This window comes from Anomaloglossus baeobatrachus, chromosome 7 (genome assembly GCF_048569485.1).
Source record: "Anomaloglossus baeobatrachus isolate aAnoBae1 chromosome 7, aAnoBae1.hap1, whole genome shotgun sequence".
Classification (NCBI taxonomy): domain Eukaryota; kingdom Metazoa; phylum Chordata; class Amphibia; order Anura; family Aromobatidae; genus Anomaloglossus; species Anomaloglossus baeobatrachus.
Window position 1 is genome coordinate 90,349,996 of NC_134359.1, and position 19,971 is coordinate 90,369,966.

Genomic DNA, 19,971 nt, shown 5'->3' on the forward strand with positions numbered 1-19,971 from the left:
CCTCTGGCACTCTTGCCCAGAGTGTTACGCAAGATCAGAGCCGATTGCAGCCGCGTCATACTCGTCGCCCCAGATTGGCCGAGGAGATCGTGGTACCCGGATCTGTGGCATCTCACGGTCGGCCGACCGTGGTCACTCCCAGACCGGCCAGACTTACTGTCCCAAGGGCCGTTTTTCCATCGGAATTCTGCGGCCCTGAACCTGACTGTGTGGCCATTGAGTCCTGGATCCTAGCGTCTTCAGGATTATCCCAAGGGGTCGTTGCCACCATGAGACAGGCTCGGAAGCCCACGTCTGTTAAGATCTACCACAGGACGTGGAAGATATTCTTATCCTGGTGCTCTGCACAAGGAGTATCACCCTGGCCATTTGCATTGCCTACTTTTCTTTCTTTCCTGCAATCGGGGTTAGAAAAGGGCTTGTCGCTCGGCTCCCTTAAAGGGCAAGTCTCGGCACTATCCGTATTTTTTCAGAGGCGTCTGGCACGCCTTCCTAAGGTGCGCACGTTCCTGCAGGGGGTTTGTCATATCGTGCCCCCGTACAAGCGGCCGTTAGATCCATGGGATCTGAACAGAGTACTAGTTGCTCTCCAGAAGCCGCCTTTCGAGCCTCTGAAAGATGTTTCCCTTTCTCGCTTGTCACAGAAAGTGGCCTTTCTGGTAGCGATCACGTCTCTTCGGAGAGTGTCTGAGCTGGCAGCTCTGTCATCCAAAGCTCCCTTCCTGGTGTTCCACCAGGACAAGGTAGTGTTGCGCCCCATTCAGGAGTTTCTCCCTAAGGTAGTATCCTCGTTTCATCTTAATCAGGATATCTCCTTACCTTCTTTTTGTCGTCATCCGGTTCACCGGTATGAAAAGGATTTACATTTGTTAGATCTGGTGAGAGCACTCAGAATCTACATTTCCCGCACGGCGCCCCTGCGCCGCTCTGATGCACTCTTTGTCCTTGTCGCTGGTCAGCGCAAAGGGTCGCAGGCTTCTAAAGCCACTCTGGCTCGATGGCTCAAAGAACCAATTCTTGAAGCCTACCGTTCTGCGGGGCTTCCGGTTCCATCAGGGCTGAAGGCCCATTCAACCAGAGCCGTGGGTGCGTCCTGGGCATTACGACACCAGGCTACGGCTCAACAGGTGTGCCAGGCAGCTACCTGGTCGAGTCTGCACACTTTCACCAAACATTATCAGGTGCATACCTATGCTTCGGCGGACGCCAGCCTAGGTAGAAGAGTCCTGCAGGCGGCAGTGGCCTCCCCATAGGGGAGGGCTGTCTTGCAGCTCTAACATGAGGTATTTCGTTACCCACCCAGGGACTGCTTTTGGACGTCCCAATCGTCTGGGTCTCCCAATAGAGCGCCGAAGAAGAAGGGAATTTTGTTACTTACCGTAAATTCCTTTTCTTCTAGCTCTTATTGGGAGACCCAGCACCCGCCCTGTTGTCCTTCGGGATTTTTGGTTTGTTTGCGGGTCCACATGTTGTTCATGTTGAACGGTTTTCAGTTCTCCGATGTTACTCGGAGTGAATTTGTTTAAACCAGTTATTGGCTTTCCTCCTTCTTGCTTTAGCACTAAAACTGAGTAAGCCCGTGATCCCACGGGGGGTGTATAGCCAGAAGGGGAGGGGCCTTACACTTTTTAGTGTAATGCTTTGTGTGGCCTCCGGAGGCAGTAGCTATACACCCAATCGTCTGGGTCTCCCAATAAGAGCTAGAAGAAAAGGAATTTACGGTAAGTAACAAAATTCCCTTCTTTCTAAATATTTTAAAAATATAAATCTGAAAATTGTGATGTGCATTTCTATTCAGCCCTCCTGAGTCAAAACATTGTAGCACCACCTTTCAATGTAATTACTGTAGTATATCTTTTGGGGCTTGTCTGTATCAGCTTTGCACAGCTTGATGCTGAAATTTTGCCCATTCTTCTATGCTAAATAGCTCTAGCTTAGTGAGAATGGATGTAGGCACCTGTCTACAGCAATTTTCAAGTTTTACCAGAGAGTAGAACATTTTCCAGCTGATTCTTGATTAACATAGATCGACTTTTATTCCTTATCACTAAAAATTGCACGCACAAAGATAAACATAATTTTATAAACATATTTTCCCTACGTGTTTCAGACTAGAAAATTCATTAGTTATGGAGGGATTTAGGGCATGTACTTCTCCATGTATGAGGGGCATGTACGTGTTCCATGTATGAGGGGCATGTACGTGTTCCCTGTATGAGGGGCATGTACGTGTTCCCTGTATGAGGGTCATGTACTTCTCCCTGTATGAGGGCCATGTACTTCTCCCTGTATGAGGGCCATGTACTTCTCCCTGTATGAGCTGCCCACTCATAAGCAGGCAGAAAAAGAACACTCCCCCAAAATAGCTTAGATTTCTCACTGTGAGATGTAATGATACAGCTCTGGTCTCCAGGTCCAACCTCCTGCTTAATTAAAAAGTGTCCCAATGGGGGAATTGCCAGTAATTACGCATGTTATGTATGTTAGCATTCATGACTCGAGGCAATGGTCATTGAATAGCATGTTAGCATGCCCACAGGAGCGTACTACCATGCCTAGAGGGTGGAATGAGCACAGGAACTAACATCCTTGTGACCAGTCCCTGAGCTCATTAGCATATCCTAAAGGAGCTATAGTAGAGATGGGCAAACTCGCAGATAACTGGGACCGGCGTGTCCCTGCTATTTTTTTAAAAAAAATATACGGTTCCCGTCCAGAATTCGGTACCCATATAAGTCTATGGGAACTAGAATTCGGGGATTTAAAATGTTGGAAGGGATGGGGCATAGGAGCTTGCTCAGTGTACGCACCAAAGCTCTGTGACGTGGCATCATGTTGCTTCCAGGTCGTGCATTCACTTCCAGAGCTAGTCTAGATCAAGTCGGGGGGTAAGACCCCTAGATGGACGGGGGGGGGGGGGGGCGGGAGAGGGATGAGCAGATCTCTTTGCCCATAATGTTTGCTCCTCTGCTCATCCTGAGCACCTGGTTTATGAATCATGATTCTGACACACAGACAGCACCTGTGAGTGTTTGCAGTCCGTTGCAGTCACACAGGCTGGGGGCGCGTCTGACTGCAACCAATCACAGAGGCCGGGCCAACCGGTTGGCGGCGAAAGCCGTGCATATGTATAAGCAATGATGGGTGGCCAAGGAAGGCTGCAGAAGCAGTGTACAGCGGCGTGGGAGCAGTTTACAGCCATGACTAAGCCTTGGTAAGTATGAAGCGCTCACTTCATTCTTATTTTCTGTATGTTTCCTGTATTTTTTTTTTAAATTTTTCATGTGCTGGATCCAGATCAAACACCTGGGTCCGGATCCGGCAGCCGGGTACCTTTTTGAAACCGCGCAAATCTGCATTTTTACCGCCTGGGTGAGCCCATCACTAATATTTAGAAATACTTTTTCTACAGATCTCTTTTTGTATGTTACATTAGTCAGGGATTATTAATATGCACCAGAACTGCTCGTGATTCCGGGTGCATATTGCACCTGACAGGTTCCCTTTAATAAACTTCTTGAATGTGGTTTTGAGCATTTTGAGGGGGTACAGTTTTTAGAATGGTGTCACTTTTGAGTATTTTTAAGGGCTTAAAACTTTGAACATTGCAAAATGTTAGCCAAAATTGTTTTGAAGGAAGCTTTTTACTGACCCTTTTCCTGCTCTCCTCTAGGACTGAGGATGAACCGATGGATGAAGAACCTCCGCTGTAGCAAAGTGACTGGTGATTGTCCGTTGTGTAATTCCGTACATTTGTTGGGGGTTGCCCCCTCCAATTTCTCCGCCTGTGCTCTGTCTGCAGGAAGACGAGCAGCGACATGGATGTAAAGAACTCTGTGTACATCACATCCACAGAACCACAAACGGCAGCGCACAGTACAATGCACAGCCGCACTGTGCCGTTCCTGGATACAGGAGGCACTGCTCCTCCAGGAGCCACTGGCAGCTCTTGCCAAAAAAATTATTTTCTTCATGATTTTTTTTTTTACAAATACTGATTCAAAGAAAAACAAGGATACAGTGACCTCCCCGGAGGTCTTCGCAAATCGTTTTGGTGCTTTAACATTCTGCAGCAGATTTACAAGGATCCTGTTTGCGCTGAAGGAACGGTGACCGTGCTGTGCGGACACTTCTGTAAACCACTCGGTCTGACCTGTTTTTCAAGCGTTCTTTCTTCACAATGGGGTATATGCAGTGGACTTAGAGAGATCCTCCGGAGCCTGTTTATCACAGCGAGGGACTTTTTGACTCTGGAACAGAAGCGGGAGGACGGATTGTGCCTTGTCCATGGATGGAACACATTTTTTTTCCATTTGAATGGGTTTATTCCTTTATTGTTTGTGAGGATTTGAAGGACATGCCTTAAAATATAAAACATCCGTAACCAACGGGAAGATGTGACGTCACATTACACTAACCCTCGCGTCCTCTCATCGCTCCGATGCTGTGACGTGGTGGTGGTGATGGCTAACGGCACTCGTCTTTATTTTCATTCTTTATTTTTTTTACTTTTTGATTTCACGAGTTGCATGTTGTATACATACAATGACCAGACTTGTGTCCTCCACCTGTGAAGTGGCCTCTGCAAGCATAGACTTTAATTGACGATTTTTTTAGGTGCATTTTACCATGTGGAGATGGAGGATTCGCCTCTCACCGCGCAGGTAGCATGCTCGGCCTGCGCCAATTCCTTTTTTTTTTTTTTTTTCCAATGGCAATTTTTGTTCCATTTTACTTTGTGTAAGATTCTTTGAGCGAATCCATTGCAGCTGGCACGCAGTACATTTCCAGTTCTCATTTCATTTTTAGTACTAAGTCAAAGCTTTATTCCCGTTACATTTTGTTATGTAAGGAATGTTTCTCGTGGTATTTTTTTATTTTTTATTATTTTTTTATTCTTTTCAGGGGATAATCTAGATTCCAATTGACTCCCTCTGATCTTCCCACTGAGACTTCCTATATGTATCTGAAATGTGGGGATGGTGTCAGCGGCGATCTCCATCCTATACCTGCACCATAGAAAGGACGACCATAAAGTCTGATGAGCGTGCTCCTCAAGGGGACACCTTACCTCACTTTTCTTACCAGATCAGAGAGCTGTTACTAAGACTTTATTTTCCTTAAGGAGACCAACAATGTACTGTATGTGAGCCTTGCTCCTGGGATTGCATGGAGGGAGCAGGGTGCTCTCAGACTTGGATATAACCTCAATATAGCACTTATTATCCATGCTGAGAGCTGTGGCTGAATTTCCAGCAGCATGTGACTCGCACCCATTGCCTAACAGATTCCTGGGATGAACCTCCTCGCTGGTGGGGGAACAGCATTTTGCTGCCTATCCGCAGCAGTTTTCCGTGTTCCTCCTCAGCTTCTTCTGGGATTTGGCTGTTTTGAATGGTTCTCCGTGGACTGTGCTGCAGGCTGCACCTTGACATATGTTGTCTCCTGTCCTGGCAGCACATGATATGTTTTGGAGTGATAGCCAGGGGGCCTCCGAATGCCCCGCTCTTGTGTCGGGACCCTCACATTGTGCCCTTACTGTGTGTATTTATTATTAATTTCATGGCCGTTCTGTAACTACACTACAGCCTGTGACTGCACAAAACCGCACCGCACTGCACCAAACAGTCCTTTTATTTCCTGGTCACACTGTGTGTGGTACTTGCAGTCCCCTCCTCTGCTTCACATGCACACCATTTTTATTTTTTATTTTCCTTTCAAACCCAAAACTTCATGCAAAGTATTGTTATTTGGTGTCACCCGTACTGATGACGTTGTCTTGAATTTCTAGTATCTAAGGTCCTGACATAGCCTGCATGCTTTAAGACGTCTTACGGCATGTACACCTAGGCTGAGTATACACTGGATCTGCTCTGGAAGATGTATACAGCTGCTTGAATGTAACATTCATATCCGAGACGGCACATTTTATTAAACTACCATTTATGATTTTATCAGACTTCCCCCCCCCTCCCCCTTTTCCTCCCCCCCTTCTCACCCTCTTTTCCTCCTCCCCCCTTTTCCTCCCCCTTCCCCCTCCCCATTTCCCTCCCCCCCTTTTCCTCCCCCCCTTTTCCTCTCCCCCCCTTTCCCATTCTCCCCCACTTTTTCTCTCTCCCCCACTTTTTCTCTCTCCCCCACTTTTTCTCTCTCCCCCACTTTTTCTCTCTCCCCCACTTTTTCTCTCTCCCCCACTTTTTCTCTCTCCCCCACTTTTTCTCTCTCCCCCACTTTTTCTCTCTCCCCCACTTTTTCTCTCTCCCCCCACTTTTCCGCTCTCCCCCCACTTTTCCGCTCTCCCCCACTTTTCCGCTCTCCCCCACTTTTCCGCTCTCCCCCACTTTTCCGCTCTCCCCCACTTTTCCGCTCTCCCCCACTTTTCCGCTCTCCCCCACTTTTCCGCTCTCCCCCACTTTTCCGCTCTCCCCCACTTTTCCGCTCTCCCCCACTTTTCCGCTCTCCCCCACTTTTCCGCTCTCCCCCACTTTTCCGCTCTCCCCCACTTTTCCGCTCTCCCCCACTTTTCCGCTCTCCCCCACTTTTCCGCTCTCCCCCACTTTTCCGCTCTCCCCCACTTTTCCGCTCTCCCCCACTTTTCCGCTCTCCCCCACTTTTCCGCTCTCCCCCACTTTTCCGCTCTCCCCCACTTTCCTCCTTCCGACCCCCTTTTCCTCCTTCCGACCCCCTTTTCCTCCTTCCGACCCCCTTTTCCTCCTTCCGACCCCCTTTTCCTCCTTCCGACCCCCTTTTCCTCCTTCCGACCCCCTTTTCCTCTCTCTGCCATCTCACCCTCTTTTTTTCCACTCACCCATCTCCCACTCTTCATTTTCCACTCTCCCCCCTCTTTTTTCCCACTCTTCCCATTTCCCCCTCTCTCCCCCTCTTTTTTCCTATCTCCCCCTTTCCCCTACCCCCCCCCAAAAAAAATATTAACTGGATTTTTTTCATTTTTTACTACTCTTGTATTTTCTTTGCATTCTGAATGCGCCTTTCAGAGCACAGATTGTCACTTTACAGAAATGTTCAGCCTACAGTGTAATGGGTATCAAACAGTCGGCATGTGAAAAGTGGGACTGTCGGAGGTGTAGAAGGGGGCTTTTTTTTTTTTTTTTAGAACATTACTGTTCTTTTTACTTTTGTACTTCATTCCTTATCTTCTTTCTCTTTGTTATACTTTTTATACCCTGCACGCGCTACATTTCCACTCATTCCATGTTTTATAACATGTATCACTTTGTGTGTGCAAGGGAGGGGCCACACTCCTATTTCTGGGCATTGACCTCCCTATAGATAAAAAATAAAATAATAAAAATATATATAAAGATAATTATATATAGAAATATATATATATGAATCTATTTTTCTAGATTTTACTATATACTTTGAGGTTGCATGAATCAAGCACAGCTCAGTCCTATGTTGTGCAGTTGGTCACAATGCTGTGCAAAGCAGGAAGGAAAGGGCAGAGAATATGGGGGTTATTTGGCTAAACCTATTTTTTAGAAGGGCATTTGTTTTATTATATCACTTGGATCAATCTCAGAGTATTACATTAGGCTGAGTGTTTTTAGTTCTGTATTTTTAAGCAAAATTGGTTGTCCAGCAATGGAGAAATAGGTCTGGTTTTATTAAAAAAAAAAAAAAAAAAAAATTGTGCCTCTTCAGTCATTGGCTTAGTCTGATATTAAAGGGGTTGTCCACTACTTTTACATTGATGGCCTATCCTTAGGATAGGTCATCAATGTCTGATCAGCCGGGGTCCAACACCCCGCACCCCCGCTGATCTGCTGTTCTCACTGCCGGCAGCAGGCAGCCGGAAATGCTCAGTTCTGGACCTGCTCCATCTTCTAATAGTGGCCGTGGCTGGGTACTGCACATCCGCCTCCCATTCAAATCAGTAGGAGGTGGATGTGCAGTACCTGGCCACAACCACTATCAGAAGATGGGGCAGCTCTGGAACTGAGCATTTCCAGCTGTCTGCTGCCATCGGGACAAAGAACAGCAGATCTGCGGGGGTGCAGAGTGCCTGACCCCAGCCAATCAGACATTGATGATCTATCCTAAGGATAAGTTATCAATGTAAATGTAGTGGACAACCTCTTTAAAGCTCTGCTGACTTTCAGTTAATGGAGATGAACCATAATACCAAACACAACCCAAGGACAGACATGACACTATATTTTTTTTTTTTTACAATAAATAAAAAAAATGAACTTTTTCTACTCCTGGACAACCCCTTTAAGTAATCATTAACTGTCTGCAATTACATTTAAACATAACACAAGTTTCAGGGAATATACAATACTGCGCAAAAGTGTTAGGCATGTGTGGATAAAAGTTGCAAAGAAAGAGTGTTTTCAAAGATACAAGTCTTAATATTTCTTTATCAATTGAATAAACAAAAGAGAAATCTGCATCAAATCAATAGTCGGTGGGACCGTCCTTGGCCTTCTAAACAGCATCAGTTCTTCTAGATACACTTACAGTTTTTGAAGGACTCGGCAGAAAGGTTATTCCAAACATCTTGGAAAACTAACCGCAGATCTTCTGTGTATGAGGATTGTGCAATTTCTTCTGTCTCTTCATGTAATCCCAGAGAGATTCAATTTTGAGAAAACCATATCATCACCTCCATGACTCCTTGGTTTTCTTTTCTTTTTCTGAAAACCGTTCTTAGTGGCACTGCCTTTGTTTGGGGGCGTCCTGCTGCAGAATAAATTTGGAGCCAATCAAATGCTCCCCTGATGATTCCAATGATGAGTAAGTACAGTATCTCTCTGTATTGAGGACCTCATTATTCTTGACCAAATCCCATCTCCATTTGCAGAAATGCAGCCCCAAACAGGCAAGGACCCTCCACAATGCTTCACAGATTCTTGCACACACTAATTATTGTACAGCCAGTGATTTAACATTTTGACTCCTCAGTACCGCCTTACAATATTCTAAACCCAAGTTCATATTTTTTCGTGCACAATTGAAGTTATGGCTTTTTGGCCACAATTTTTCCAGAAAGACCACTTGTGGGCAGACTTCCCGAACAGTAGATGGATGTAACTGAATCCCACTGGAGGCTGTCAGTTCTAAGCTGATAGCAAAAACTGTGGAAAGAAAGCGCACATAGGGTTTTAACCGATAGATATAGGTGCAGGGAATAGGACAGGTACTCACCTGCTTCAGTTGTGACAGGCACAACTCCTTGTCAGCATGGAATAAATGAATACAAAAGTGGTCAGCTGCAGCTCCGATATTGCAACAGGATGGGGGATGATCAAAAGAAATCGGGTTAAATGCTGCGCTAAAAACCACAATCCAAAGATATATCGTGAATTCCTTTTCTTTATTTTCACAGGTCAACGCGTTTCAAAGGCATCTCCACCTTCTTCATCAGGACAAAAGTCAGAAAGGAACAGCATAGTTATGCTGTTCCTTTCTGACTTTTGTCCTGATGAAGAAGGTGGAGATGCCTTTGAAACGCGTTGACCTGTGAAAATAAAGAAAAGGAATTCACGATATATCTTTGGATTGTGGTTTTTAGCGCAGCATTTAACCCGATTTCTTTTGATCATCCCCCATCCAGTTCTAAGCTGATGGCACTGCTTGACATCTTCTGATTTCACAGGGAAGTGAACATGTGTTTTTTGGTTGTTTTTTTTTGTTTTTTTTTGTTTTTTGTTTTTTTTTTTACTGCATTAAGTTTCTTCGGCCAACCACTACATCCCCAGCCATTAACATTGCTAATTTCTTGGTGCTTCTTCAAAATGGCTTGATCTTGAAGCCTCAGTCCACTTTGAAATCATTGCCTGGGATAGACCTTGCTGATGCAGTATAACTACCTTATGTGTTGATGCTGTATTTGGTGTTGCCATGATATACTGTATCTATCACCTGTGAAATAAGATGGTCTCCCACAACCTATACTTTGTAACAGAATTTGTTTGTTCCTCACTACGTTTTCAGCCTCTTACATGGCAGGTTCTGTTTCAGCTAATGACTGGTGAGCCTACATATGGAAAGGAATGATCGTAATCATTTGTTTGGTATAATCGGTTACCCACACATATGACTACAATCCTACAAAATCCCTGATTTTAGGCAAGTGAACCTAGATGGATTGATGCTGTTTTGAAAGCAAAGGCCGGTTGTACCAAATATGGATTCTATTTAGACTTCTCTTTTGTTCCTTCACTTTATATTTTAACATTTTATTGATTTTCAGGAAGCAAATCCAAACATTGACATACATAAATGGGAAAGTACAGTAGTATCGTAGTACCATTAATAATATCAATCAATAGTCACTTAATAACAAGCTCCTACAACTCCGGTGACCACATACATAGTACATTTGACTCTAACCTAACACAGCAGAGTCACACTTTTTTCCCCTATTTCCCAAACCACAAGAGAAGGGAATCACTTAAAGGAGATAAAAGGCTTCACTTTATTTTTTATCAAATTAACAAAACACAATTTATTGACATTATCTCTATTGTTCAGAGCACTCGACTTTGCAGTATGGCTTCCACACCTGCCTGAAACGTTTGCACAGTGTATACAAAATATATATTATACACACATTCTGCATATGTATATGTACGTGTGTGTAATATATATATAATTGCATTGAGCCGGAATGTGTTTTTTGTTTTTTTTTTTGTTTGTTTTTTTTATTTTATTTAATAGAAGGAAAGTGACGCTGGTGCAAGGAGTTGCATTAATATTGCAATTTAGTGTCTTAACGGCATCAGTACATATAATTTTCTGCTCTAAAACACTAAAAGGGTCCGGTAGTGAAGGCTGCGGCCCTGTTATAAACACTGTGTACCTTCTCTTAGCAGCCAGAGAGCATGTTTGATACCCGAATCCCTTGCATCCGTTTTGCACGCCTTCTCTGCCATATTGTTGTTTTTCTCATACACTGTTTCCTATTTTTATAGCGTGATCTGCCGTGTTCTCCAGTAGTAGTGACGGTTTACCGGCAGAGTTGACACTTTTTCCATTGTAGTGACCATATTATGATGCTAGTGGTTTCTACATTGTGCCGTGGGAGATGGCGGTACAGACATTTACGCCTGTGATCTTTTATTATGTCACCGGAATTAATGGTGTAGGTGGTGCCAGCGAATCCGCCACCTTTTTTTTTCTGTTCTCATACAACGTTGGTCATTCCCAGCATCATCTGGAACACATATGACCTGACATAATATAAGTGCAAGTCGATGCTCATGTTGCCTGCCTGTATCCTCTCCTGACATTTCATGGCTGTGAGCTGCCACCTGTGTCTGTCTGTGATTTCAATGTTTACTTCGGAGGTGACCCTCACATAGCAGGCAGGAGCAATTGCTGCCTTTTACATAGGGGTGCGATCATACCCGCCCCGCGCTGCCAACGCACTGTGTTTAAAGGAAGGAATATGAAACCCCTCTGGCAAGAGTTAATTTCATGTGCCGTGTCCTATCGGGGCCGGCTTTCTCATACAGACTGGATAAAGGGATTACATATGTGTGTGGAGTGTGACTTTCCATATTCTGAGGGTGACAAGTGTGTGTATATAATTAAATATACATAATATAAATATCTATAAAATTATAAACTTAGAGCATTTGATGCTTCGTTTACCGGATCTTTAATGCGGATCTGTCATGACGGTTTTATAACTATGAATCCTTTGGGACACTTTGCATTCACCTGCATTTTCTTTGTCAGGTTTAGCCCATTGCTACAGAAATTTGGGCTTTTTTTTCTGCCACTTTTCTGTTCCTCTGTAGGAGCTGAACACTGATTTTTTTTATTTTTTTTTTCCTTTTTATTTTATATTGTTTGCCATTTTTTTTATCTACTTTTTCCACTGACTGTATATTTTTTTTTCTTTCTGTGACAAGGATGTTGGATTTGAACTTTCTTAGCAGTGCAGTATTTTCTACCACATGATGGCAGCGTGTTACTCTTGTGATGTAAATAAAAGAAATGTTACCTATTCCTTGTCTCAGATTTGTCTGTTCATGAAAGGCTTATAATGTTTAAAGGGAACTTGTCAGCAAAAAAAAATAAAAATTACGGTACTTACAGGAAAATATATATTATGATATGTGGCAGCCTAATTGGAAGTGCAGCTTCAGGGAGAAAATAAAGCTATAGTCTCCCTGTAGCTGTGTGCTCACTTCCAGTCATTAGGGCAGTTAAAGGGAATCTGTCACCAGGTTTTTGGCACCTAATCTGAGAGCAGCATAACGTAGAGGCAGAGATCCTGATACCAGCTGTGTGTCACTTACTGGACTGCTTAGTGTAGGTTTGATAAAATCACTGTTTAAAGAGCAGTAGATTATCATTAGAGGACTACTTGGCATGCCGCAGGTAGTCCAGCATATTCATGACCTCTGTATAACTGCTAGATCTGCAGCAGAGAAAACATTGATTTTATTAAATTGAAAGCAAACAGCTCATTAAGTGACACATCACTTGAATCAGGGTCTCTGTCTCTACATTATGCTGTTCTCAGATGAGGGAGCAAAAACCTGGTGACAGATTCCCTTTAAAAGTCATCGCTCACTACACAGTGAATGCACTGCACTTAGCACTGACTGTTCACTGCTCCAATGACCGAAAACAAGCGGCTGCAGGGAAAACAATTTTGTCTTGCGCATGTCATCTGGTGCTATGTATCATTGCTTCCTATGACTCTCTGATCCACTGCCCTCTGGAGAATAAATACACTTTATCTGCAAAGCAGTATCATGCTGAAAACTTAATGGGAGTATAGTGCAAATTTAGCCTAAATGTGGCCACTTGGTGGTTTTCATACAAGTCCTGGCAAAGTGTTTGGAGCTTAGTGAATGAGAGGGGCGGATTTGCTGAGTATTATCATTAAATTCACCATAATTTACACCAGAAAAGTTGGGTAAATTTATGGCACAGCTTTCGACTGAAGTGAATTTCTTACACTGGCAGCTGCAAGATCCACCAAATTCATAAAGAGGCCCCGCACTTTATAATGAATTTTGCACTCTAGTTCTTAATGAATCTGACACATTATACTCCATTGCAGTCTTCATCTTAGGCCTGTTACAGACGTCAGTGATTCTGGTACATATGTATATTTTTTTTATATACGTACTAGAATCACTGACATACGCAGACCCATTTTAATCAATGGGTCTGCGCACACATCAGTAATTTTTCACTGACAGTGTCTCCATGCGGCATACACGTGTGTCCGTGTGCTCCACATGGAGACATGTCTGTTTTTTTCTGGCATCACTGATGTCTCACAGACCACATTATGGTGTCATCCGTGAACACGTACCAGAAAAAAACGTACATTGAAAATAAAAAACATTTTCAACTCGCCCGGCTCCATCGTCGCTGTGTGCAGCCCGCGCTCTCTGCAGCTTCCTTCCTGGCTCATTATGGCATGCATATTTATTTATGCAGCCGGAGCTGACCCGGCAGTAGCTGCAGAGAGCAGAGGCAGTAGCGGCCGTATGCAGCACAGCTGGAGACCTAAGCACCATGGACAACAGGAGCTGGTACAGGTGAGCATATGTCCATATGCAATCATAGATGACTCATTTCACATGGGCAACCCACGTGTGCCATGATTCACGGCACACGGAGGGACATATGCATTTTTTTACACGTCAGTGAAAAACGTCTGTGTTTTTCACTGACCTGTGAAACAGGCCTCACTTGTGAGCAAAACTCAGGTGTGAATAGGTTGCAATGTGCAAATCCAATTATGTCAATTTGTTCTGATTATGTGCTCCATTCCTTTACTTCATCTGGCCCGGGAATCGAATAGCGTTCTGGGTCTGCTGTCTGCATGCCTTTGCATTCTTTCTTTGGAGTAACATTCCTACCTGTACTGGCAAAACAAATTCATGCATTTATCTTAGACACCATAGTATAACATGAAAATGGCACCAACACTGACATACTGGAATGTCCCTATAGCAATGGCAGCCATTGACTTATTGGATGTAGAGAAAACCATCTCCCAATCTTCTTTTCATCATAAATCCTGATGGTTACACTTATTTTTTTTTTTTATTTCTTGCATTTAGAACAAAGCAACGCTGATGTCCACTAATTCACTGATTGTTTACCATAAGATACATCCTTATTCCTATGGGTTGGTGATGTGTGATTAATGCCACACTTTATGGAGTTCTAAATAATAATCATATGAATTGGAAATTTACCTTCTCTTTACATCCCACTGACATTACTGTCCTAGATTTACCCCTCAATGGTTCCCATGGTGCCTTCATTAAATATGCAAATTGCCTCTTCATAAAGGAAGAGGACTAGAATTCCACTTACTGGAAGTAGCAATCCTAAATGTTAATATTTACCCTTTAACGAGCCTTGCCATGTGACTTAGGATAAAACTTGATACTGTATTTGCAGTCATGATGTTTTGGGGGTGTTGCCCATCCTTACTGTAAAGCATGAGATCTGTATTAGGTGCATGAGAGGCCTCTGACTTGGGTCTAAAGGGTAATGTCTCTCTTGATGGAGAGTGACATGTCTGACATGCCAATGTACGAAGACTTTGGGTCCCGTTACATGTAGTGACGTTCCAGCGATCCCGACAACAATACGACCTGGTCAGGATCGCTGGTACGTCGCTACATGGTCGTTAGTGAGCTGGCAAACAGGCAGATCTAATTAATGACGCAGCAACGATACGGCGATCCGTATAACGACCTCGGCGGTCATTGGGACCCTGTCACACAGCAGCTATTTTGACGACTCAGACCTCGATAGATAGTCGCCAACGAGGTCGCTCGTCGTTGTTATGGCGTCAAACATAGCTATACATGCTGCCCAGCGGGACACCAATGATCAAAAAATGAACCAGGCCGTTCAGGTACGATCGATCGGCGAAATCTCCACGGGGGCCCGGTCGCTGCTATGTGTCACACGTAGTGAGATTGCTAGCGAGGTCGCTGTTGCGTCACAAAACCTGTGACGTTTCAGAGATCTCGCTAACGACATCGCTATGTGTGATGGGGGCTTTACACACCATGCAATGCTCCTCTTGGCATTTAATTACACAAATAGGTTCTACATAAAGAAAAGAGGACTGAGTAAAGGTACCGTCACACATAACGAGATTGCTAGCGAGATCGCAGCTGAGTCACCGTTTGGTGACGCAGTAGCGATCTCGTTATGTGTGACACCTACCAGCGATCAGGCCCCTGCTGTGAGATCTCTAGTCGTTTCAGAATGGTCCAGGCCATTTTCTTCAAAGGCAATGTCCTGCTGGGCAGGACACATCGCTGTGTGTGACACTGTGTGACAGGATCACAGTGACTGCTGAGATCGTTATACAGGTCGCTACTGCGACCTGTATTGTTCTGCATCGCTGGTAAGATCTGACTGTGTGACATCTCACCTGCGACCTCCCAGCGACTTACCTGCGATCCTTATCAGGTCACATCGTTTTCGGGATCGCTGGTAAGTCGTTGTGTGTGACTGGGCCTTAACTCTTAATACTACCCTATTGGAAATAGTAATCCTAAAAGTCAATATTTATCCTTAAACAAGCCTTGCCACATGACATAGGATGAGGTGCGGCTCTCCTGTACTTTCCCTGCTGGAGGAAAAATACCATAGGATTGACATCACGTCCAATGCCAGAGAAGTGTCCTACCTGTATATCCAAGCACTAGAAAAGGAGTTCCTAAACTGTGGCTCAGGGGCCCATGATGTGTGACTCATGGCTGTCTGCCAGCTTGTTGTATTAGCACCTGGTCTGGAAAACAGCTATGAAGAGAAGGTCTCCAGATGGTGAATTATGTGAGTATGGAGACAGGAGGATACTAGCTGTCAGATTAGGTGCTTGAAGCTGGATGTGACCAATGTGACGGGAGTGCCTGATGCTAGAATATTGAATGGGGGCATTTTGGGAACACTGCCTTGGTATGATTTCTGTGGAAAAGCTTTGGTTGTATTACTGGTGATCTGGGTGTCACTTCTGTGAAGGTGGCGGGAACAGACTATATGTGGCTCACAATACTCCCGCAGAGCTGAATGTGGCCTCAAGGTCAGAAAGGTTGGAGACCACTGCACTAGAAAGTTACCATTCTTCCCAGTTCTATGTGGTCTTGAAGGATATCTTTGTTTGGTGAACACTTTCAGAAGTTATTTCAAAGGGTTTTCTGGTCTAAAAATGACAATTCTGCAGTCACTCTGTGACTGCAGACATGTGAATCCTCACAATGCACACAGAGCAAACTGTGAGGTTCCCCAATGCCAGCAGCGAGACCGAGCGGTGAGGTGATTGCAAGTATATGATATGCATATTTTTGGCCACATTCCAACTAGACATGTGCATGCTCTCAATTCAATTGAGTTAAGGCCGTGCTCATCTAGTCAGAATGTGGCTGGGAGTATGCATATTGTATCCTTACAATCAAATGACTGCTCAGTCTCACCATCGGCACCAGGAACTCATGAAAAAAAAACCTGAGTTCCGCATTGACTTCCATTATACTTGTTTACTCATGTGACGCCCATCCAAGCATAAAACTGCTTGTTAGAAGTACCGAGCATCCAAGCATGGTTGTGCTCACTCATCACTAGTTAAAGGAACCGAGCACCCAAGCGTGGTAGTGCCCGCTCATCACTAGTTACATGTATGGAGCACCCGAGCATGGTAGTGCTCACTCATCACTAGTTACAGGTACCGAGTACCAGAGCATGGTAGAGCCCGCTCATCACTGGTTACGAGTATGAAGCACCCAAGCATGGTAGTGCTCGCTCACCACTAGTTACGAGTACTGAGCGATGGTCGTGTTAGCTCATCACTAGTTACGAGTACTGAGCACTGAAGCATGGTAGTGCCCACTCATCACTAGTTACGAGTACTGAGCACTGAAGCATGGTAGTGCCCACTCATCACTAGTTACGAGTACTGAGCACTGAAGCATGGTAGTGCCCGCTCATCACTAGTTACGAGTACTGAGCACCTGAGCATGGTAGTGCCCGCTCATCACTAGTTACGAGTACTGAGCACTGAAGCATGGTAGTGCTCACTCATCACTAGTTACTAGTACTGAGCACCAGAGCATGGTAGTGCTCGCTCATCACTAGTTACGAGTACTGAGCACTGAAGCATGGTAGTGCCCGCTCATCACTAGTTACGAGTACTGAGCACTGAAGCATGGTAGTGCTCGCTCATCACTAGTTACGAGTACTGAGCACTGAAGCATGGTAGTGCTCGCTCATCACTAGTTAGGCTAAGTTCACATTTCCGTTGATTTGTATCAGTCACATGCGTCGCTTGACGCATGTGACTGATGCGCTGTTCAACGCTGTACAACGGATGACAAAGAACAGAATTCTTTGTCGGATTCCGTTGTGTGCGGGGGGCGGAGTTCGGGGGGGAGGGGAGGAGCCGAGCGGGGCCGTGGCACTGAGGACGTCAGTGCCGCAGTGACTGCAGGACAGGTGAGTGTGTGTGTGTGTGTGAGTGTGTGAGTGTGTGTGTGTATACACATGCTGAATGCGGGAGGGGGCGGAGCCGAGCGGGGGGCGGGGCCAGGCGCTGAGGATGTCAGTGGAAGTGCTGCGGTCTGCATGGCTGGGGACAGGTGAGTGTATCTGTGAGTGAGTGAGTGTGTGTATGTGCATGTATGTATGTATGTGCATGTATGTATGTATGTGTGTGCACATGCAAAGTGCGGGAGGGGGCGGAGCCGAGCGGGGGGCGGGGCCAGGCACTGAGGATGTCAGTAGAAGTGCTGCGGTCTGCATGGCTGGGGACAGGTGAGTGTATCTGTGAGTGAGTGTGTGTATGTGCATGTATGTATGTATGTATGTGTGTGTGTGCACATGCAAAGTGCGGGAGGGGGCGGAGCCGAGCGGGGGGCGGGGCCAGGCGCTGAGGATGTCAGTAGAAGTGCTGCGGTCTGCATGGCTGGGGACAGGTGAGTGTATGTGTGAGTGAGTGTGTGTATGTGCATGTATGTATGTATGTGCATGTATGTATGTATGTATGTGTGTGCACATGCAAAGTGCGGGAGGGGGCGGAGCCGAGCAGGGGGCGGGGCCAGACGAGGGTGTCAGTGGCAGTGCTTGTCTGCATGGCTGGGGACAGGTGTGTGTGTGTGTACATACATGTGCGGAGTGCGGGAGGGGGCGGGGCCGAGCGGGAAGTGTCGGCCTCCCTGCACACGTAACCAGCCTAAATATCGGGTAACAGCAAAGCACCCGATGTTTACCTTGGTTACCCGATATTTACCTTGGTTACGGGCCTACACCGCTTAGCGCTGGCTCCTTGCACCGTAACCAGGGTAAATATCGGGTAACCAACCAAAGCTGGTGACGTGTGCAGGGAGCCAGAGAGCATGCGCAGCGAAATCCGACGGATCTCGCTGCTCAAAAAACGTTACATGCTGCGTTCCTCCCGCCCGGCGGTCAGTCGTTCCACGACTGATCAGTCGGGCGGAGGGTGCAACGCAGCATCATCAGTCACAATCCGCTGCTCATACAAGTCTATGGGAGCAGCGGAATCCGCTAAACGGATTCCGCTGTTTACAAGAGCAGCGGATTGTGACTGATACATTTTAGCGGAAATGTGAACTTAGCCTTACGAGTACTGAGCACTGAAGCATGGTAGTGCTCGCTCATCACTAGTTAGGAGTACTGAGCACTGAAGCATGGTAGTGCTCGCTCATCACTAGTTACGAGTACTGAGCACCTGAGCATGGTAGTGCTCGCTCATCACTAGTTACGAGTACTGAGCACTGAAGCATGGTAGTGCTCGCTCATCACTAATATTCTGTTAACTGATTTACATTTTCAGTTTTTTAGGATATTGGTTTGGGCTACATTTGGCTACAAGGTATGTGCACTGTTTTGGACAACCTTGTGCATAATAAATTATAGCAATTTTAACATATTTAACAAGACAAAAAACTTCTAGTACGGTAACTTATTCTATTTGTTTAATCAATACCATGATAGCCACAATGTTTATATACTTTATAAAACCACCAATGAAACGATCTACAGTGTAAATTTTCATAGATCAAAATCTGTTCATCCAATTGGCCATTTTAAGAACATGGCATCTTGAATGTTAATGTTCGGTGTCTCCTAACAATTCATGTACACTGAATAAATGACTAATTGTTGCTATGAAGCATTCCCATGATGTGCTATGTGATAGTGAAGTGCTTCATTCTCATAGTCCCTGGGAATGGCAAGTGCTATAAATCCCAGGCCTTTCGATGGTGAGAACTCTGCACCTGGTAAATACTGCAGCTTCAGTCCCATTTAATCCAAGACAGCCGAGCAGTGAGATCTGAAAAGAAGGAATACATGGCAAGAGTCATTGGTTCTACATCAAGTGCTAGAAAACCAACTGGAAAACATTCAGCCCTTGATCTATAAACAGGGACTGCAGTAAGGAAAGTCCTGAGAAGCTTTCTCTTCATTTCTATTCGTAAAGTATAGCACATTTCAATGTAAATTAGGGCAAACAATAGCGCAAAAATACAGTGTGAAGTTACACGTTAGCACATACTGAACATTCCCAAATCTGCAGGGCAAAACTATTCTAACACTTTTCTGACCTGGCAAATTTTCATTTTTGTGCTAATTTTATTCTGCCCCTCCAAGAGCCCTAACGTTTTATTTTTCTTCCCACATAGCCATTTGAGAACTTTTTTTTTTTTTTGTAGGATGATTTGTAGTTTTGAATGATATATAATTAATTTCACCATATAATGTACTGTAAAATGGGGAAATGTGATAAAAAAAATCCTGCAATGGATTTAGTTCTTATGCAGTTCAGTGTGTGTGTGTGTGTGTGTGTGTGTAATATTTTAATGAGTAATAATAAGAAATGGGTGATTAGTCATTGTGACTTGAATTTTATTTGTTCCGTTTAACCTGTCACGAACCTTGGAATCATCTGATTTATGAATCAAATGACTCAGAAAAGAGGCAAAAAATGAA

General features: G+C 44.8%; 1 protein-coding gene across 1 annotated transcript in view; it reads left to right on the forward strand.

Moving 5' to 3' along the window:
• The window catches only part of HDAC4 (histone deacetylase 4), a 72,158-nt gene extending 67,526 nt beyond the window's left edge, over positions 1–4,632 (forward strand). The window contains exon 24 of the mRNA XM_075318926.1: positions 3,674–4,632. Coding sequence (XP_075175041.1) covers positions 3,674–3,713 — 40 coding nt within the window. The 3' untranslated portion in view covers positions 3,714–4,632. The remainder of the gene's footprint in view (positions 1–3,673) is intronic.
• The last annotated feature ends 15,339 nt before the right edge of the window (positions 4,633–19,971 follow it).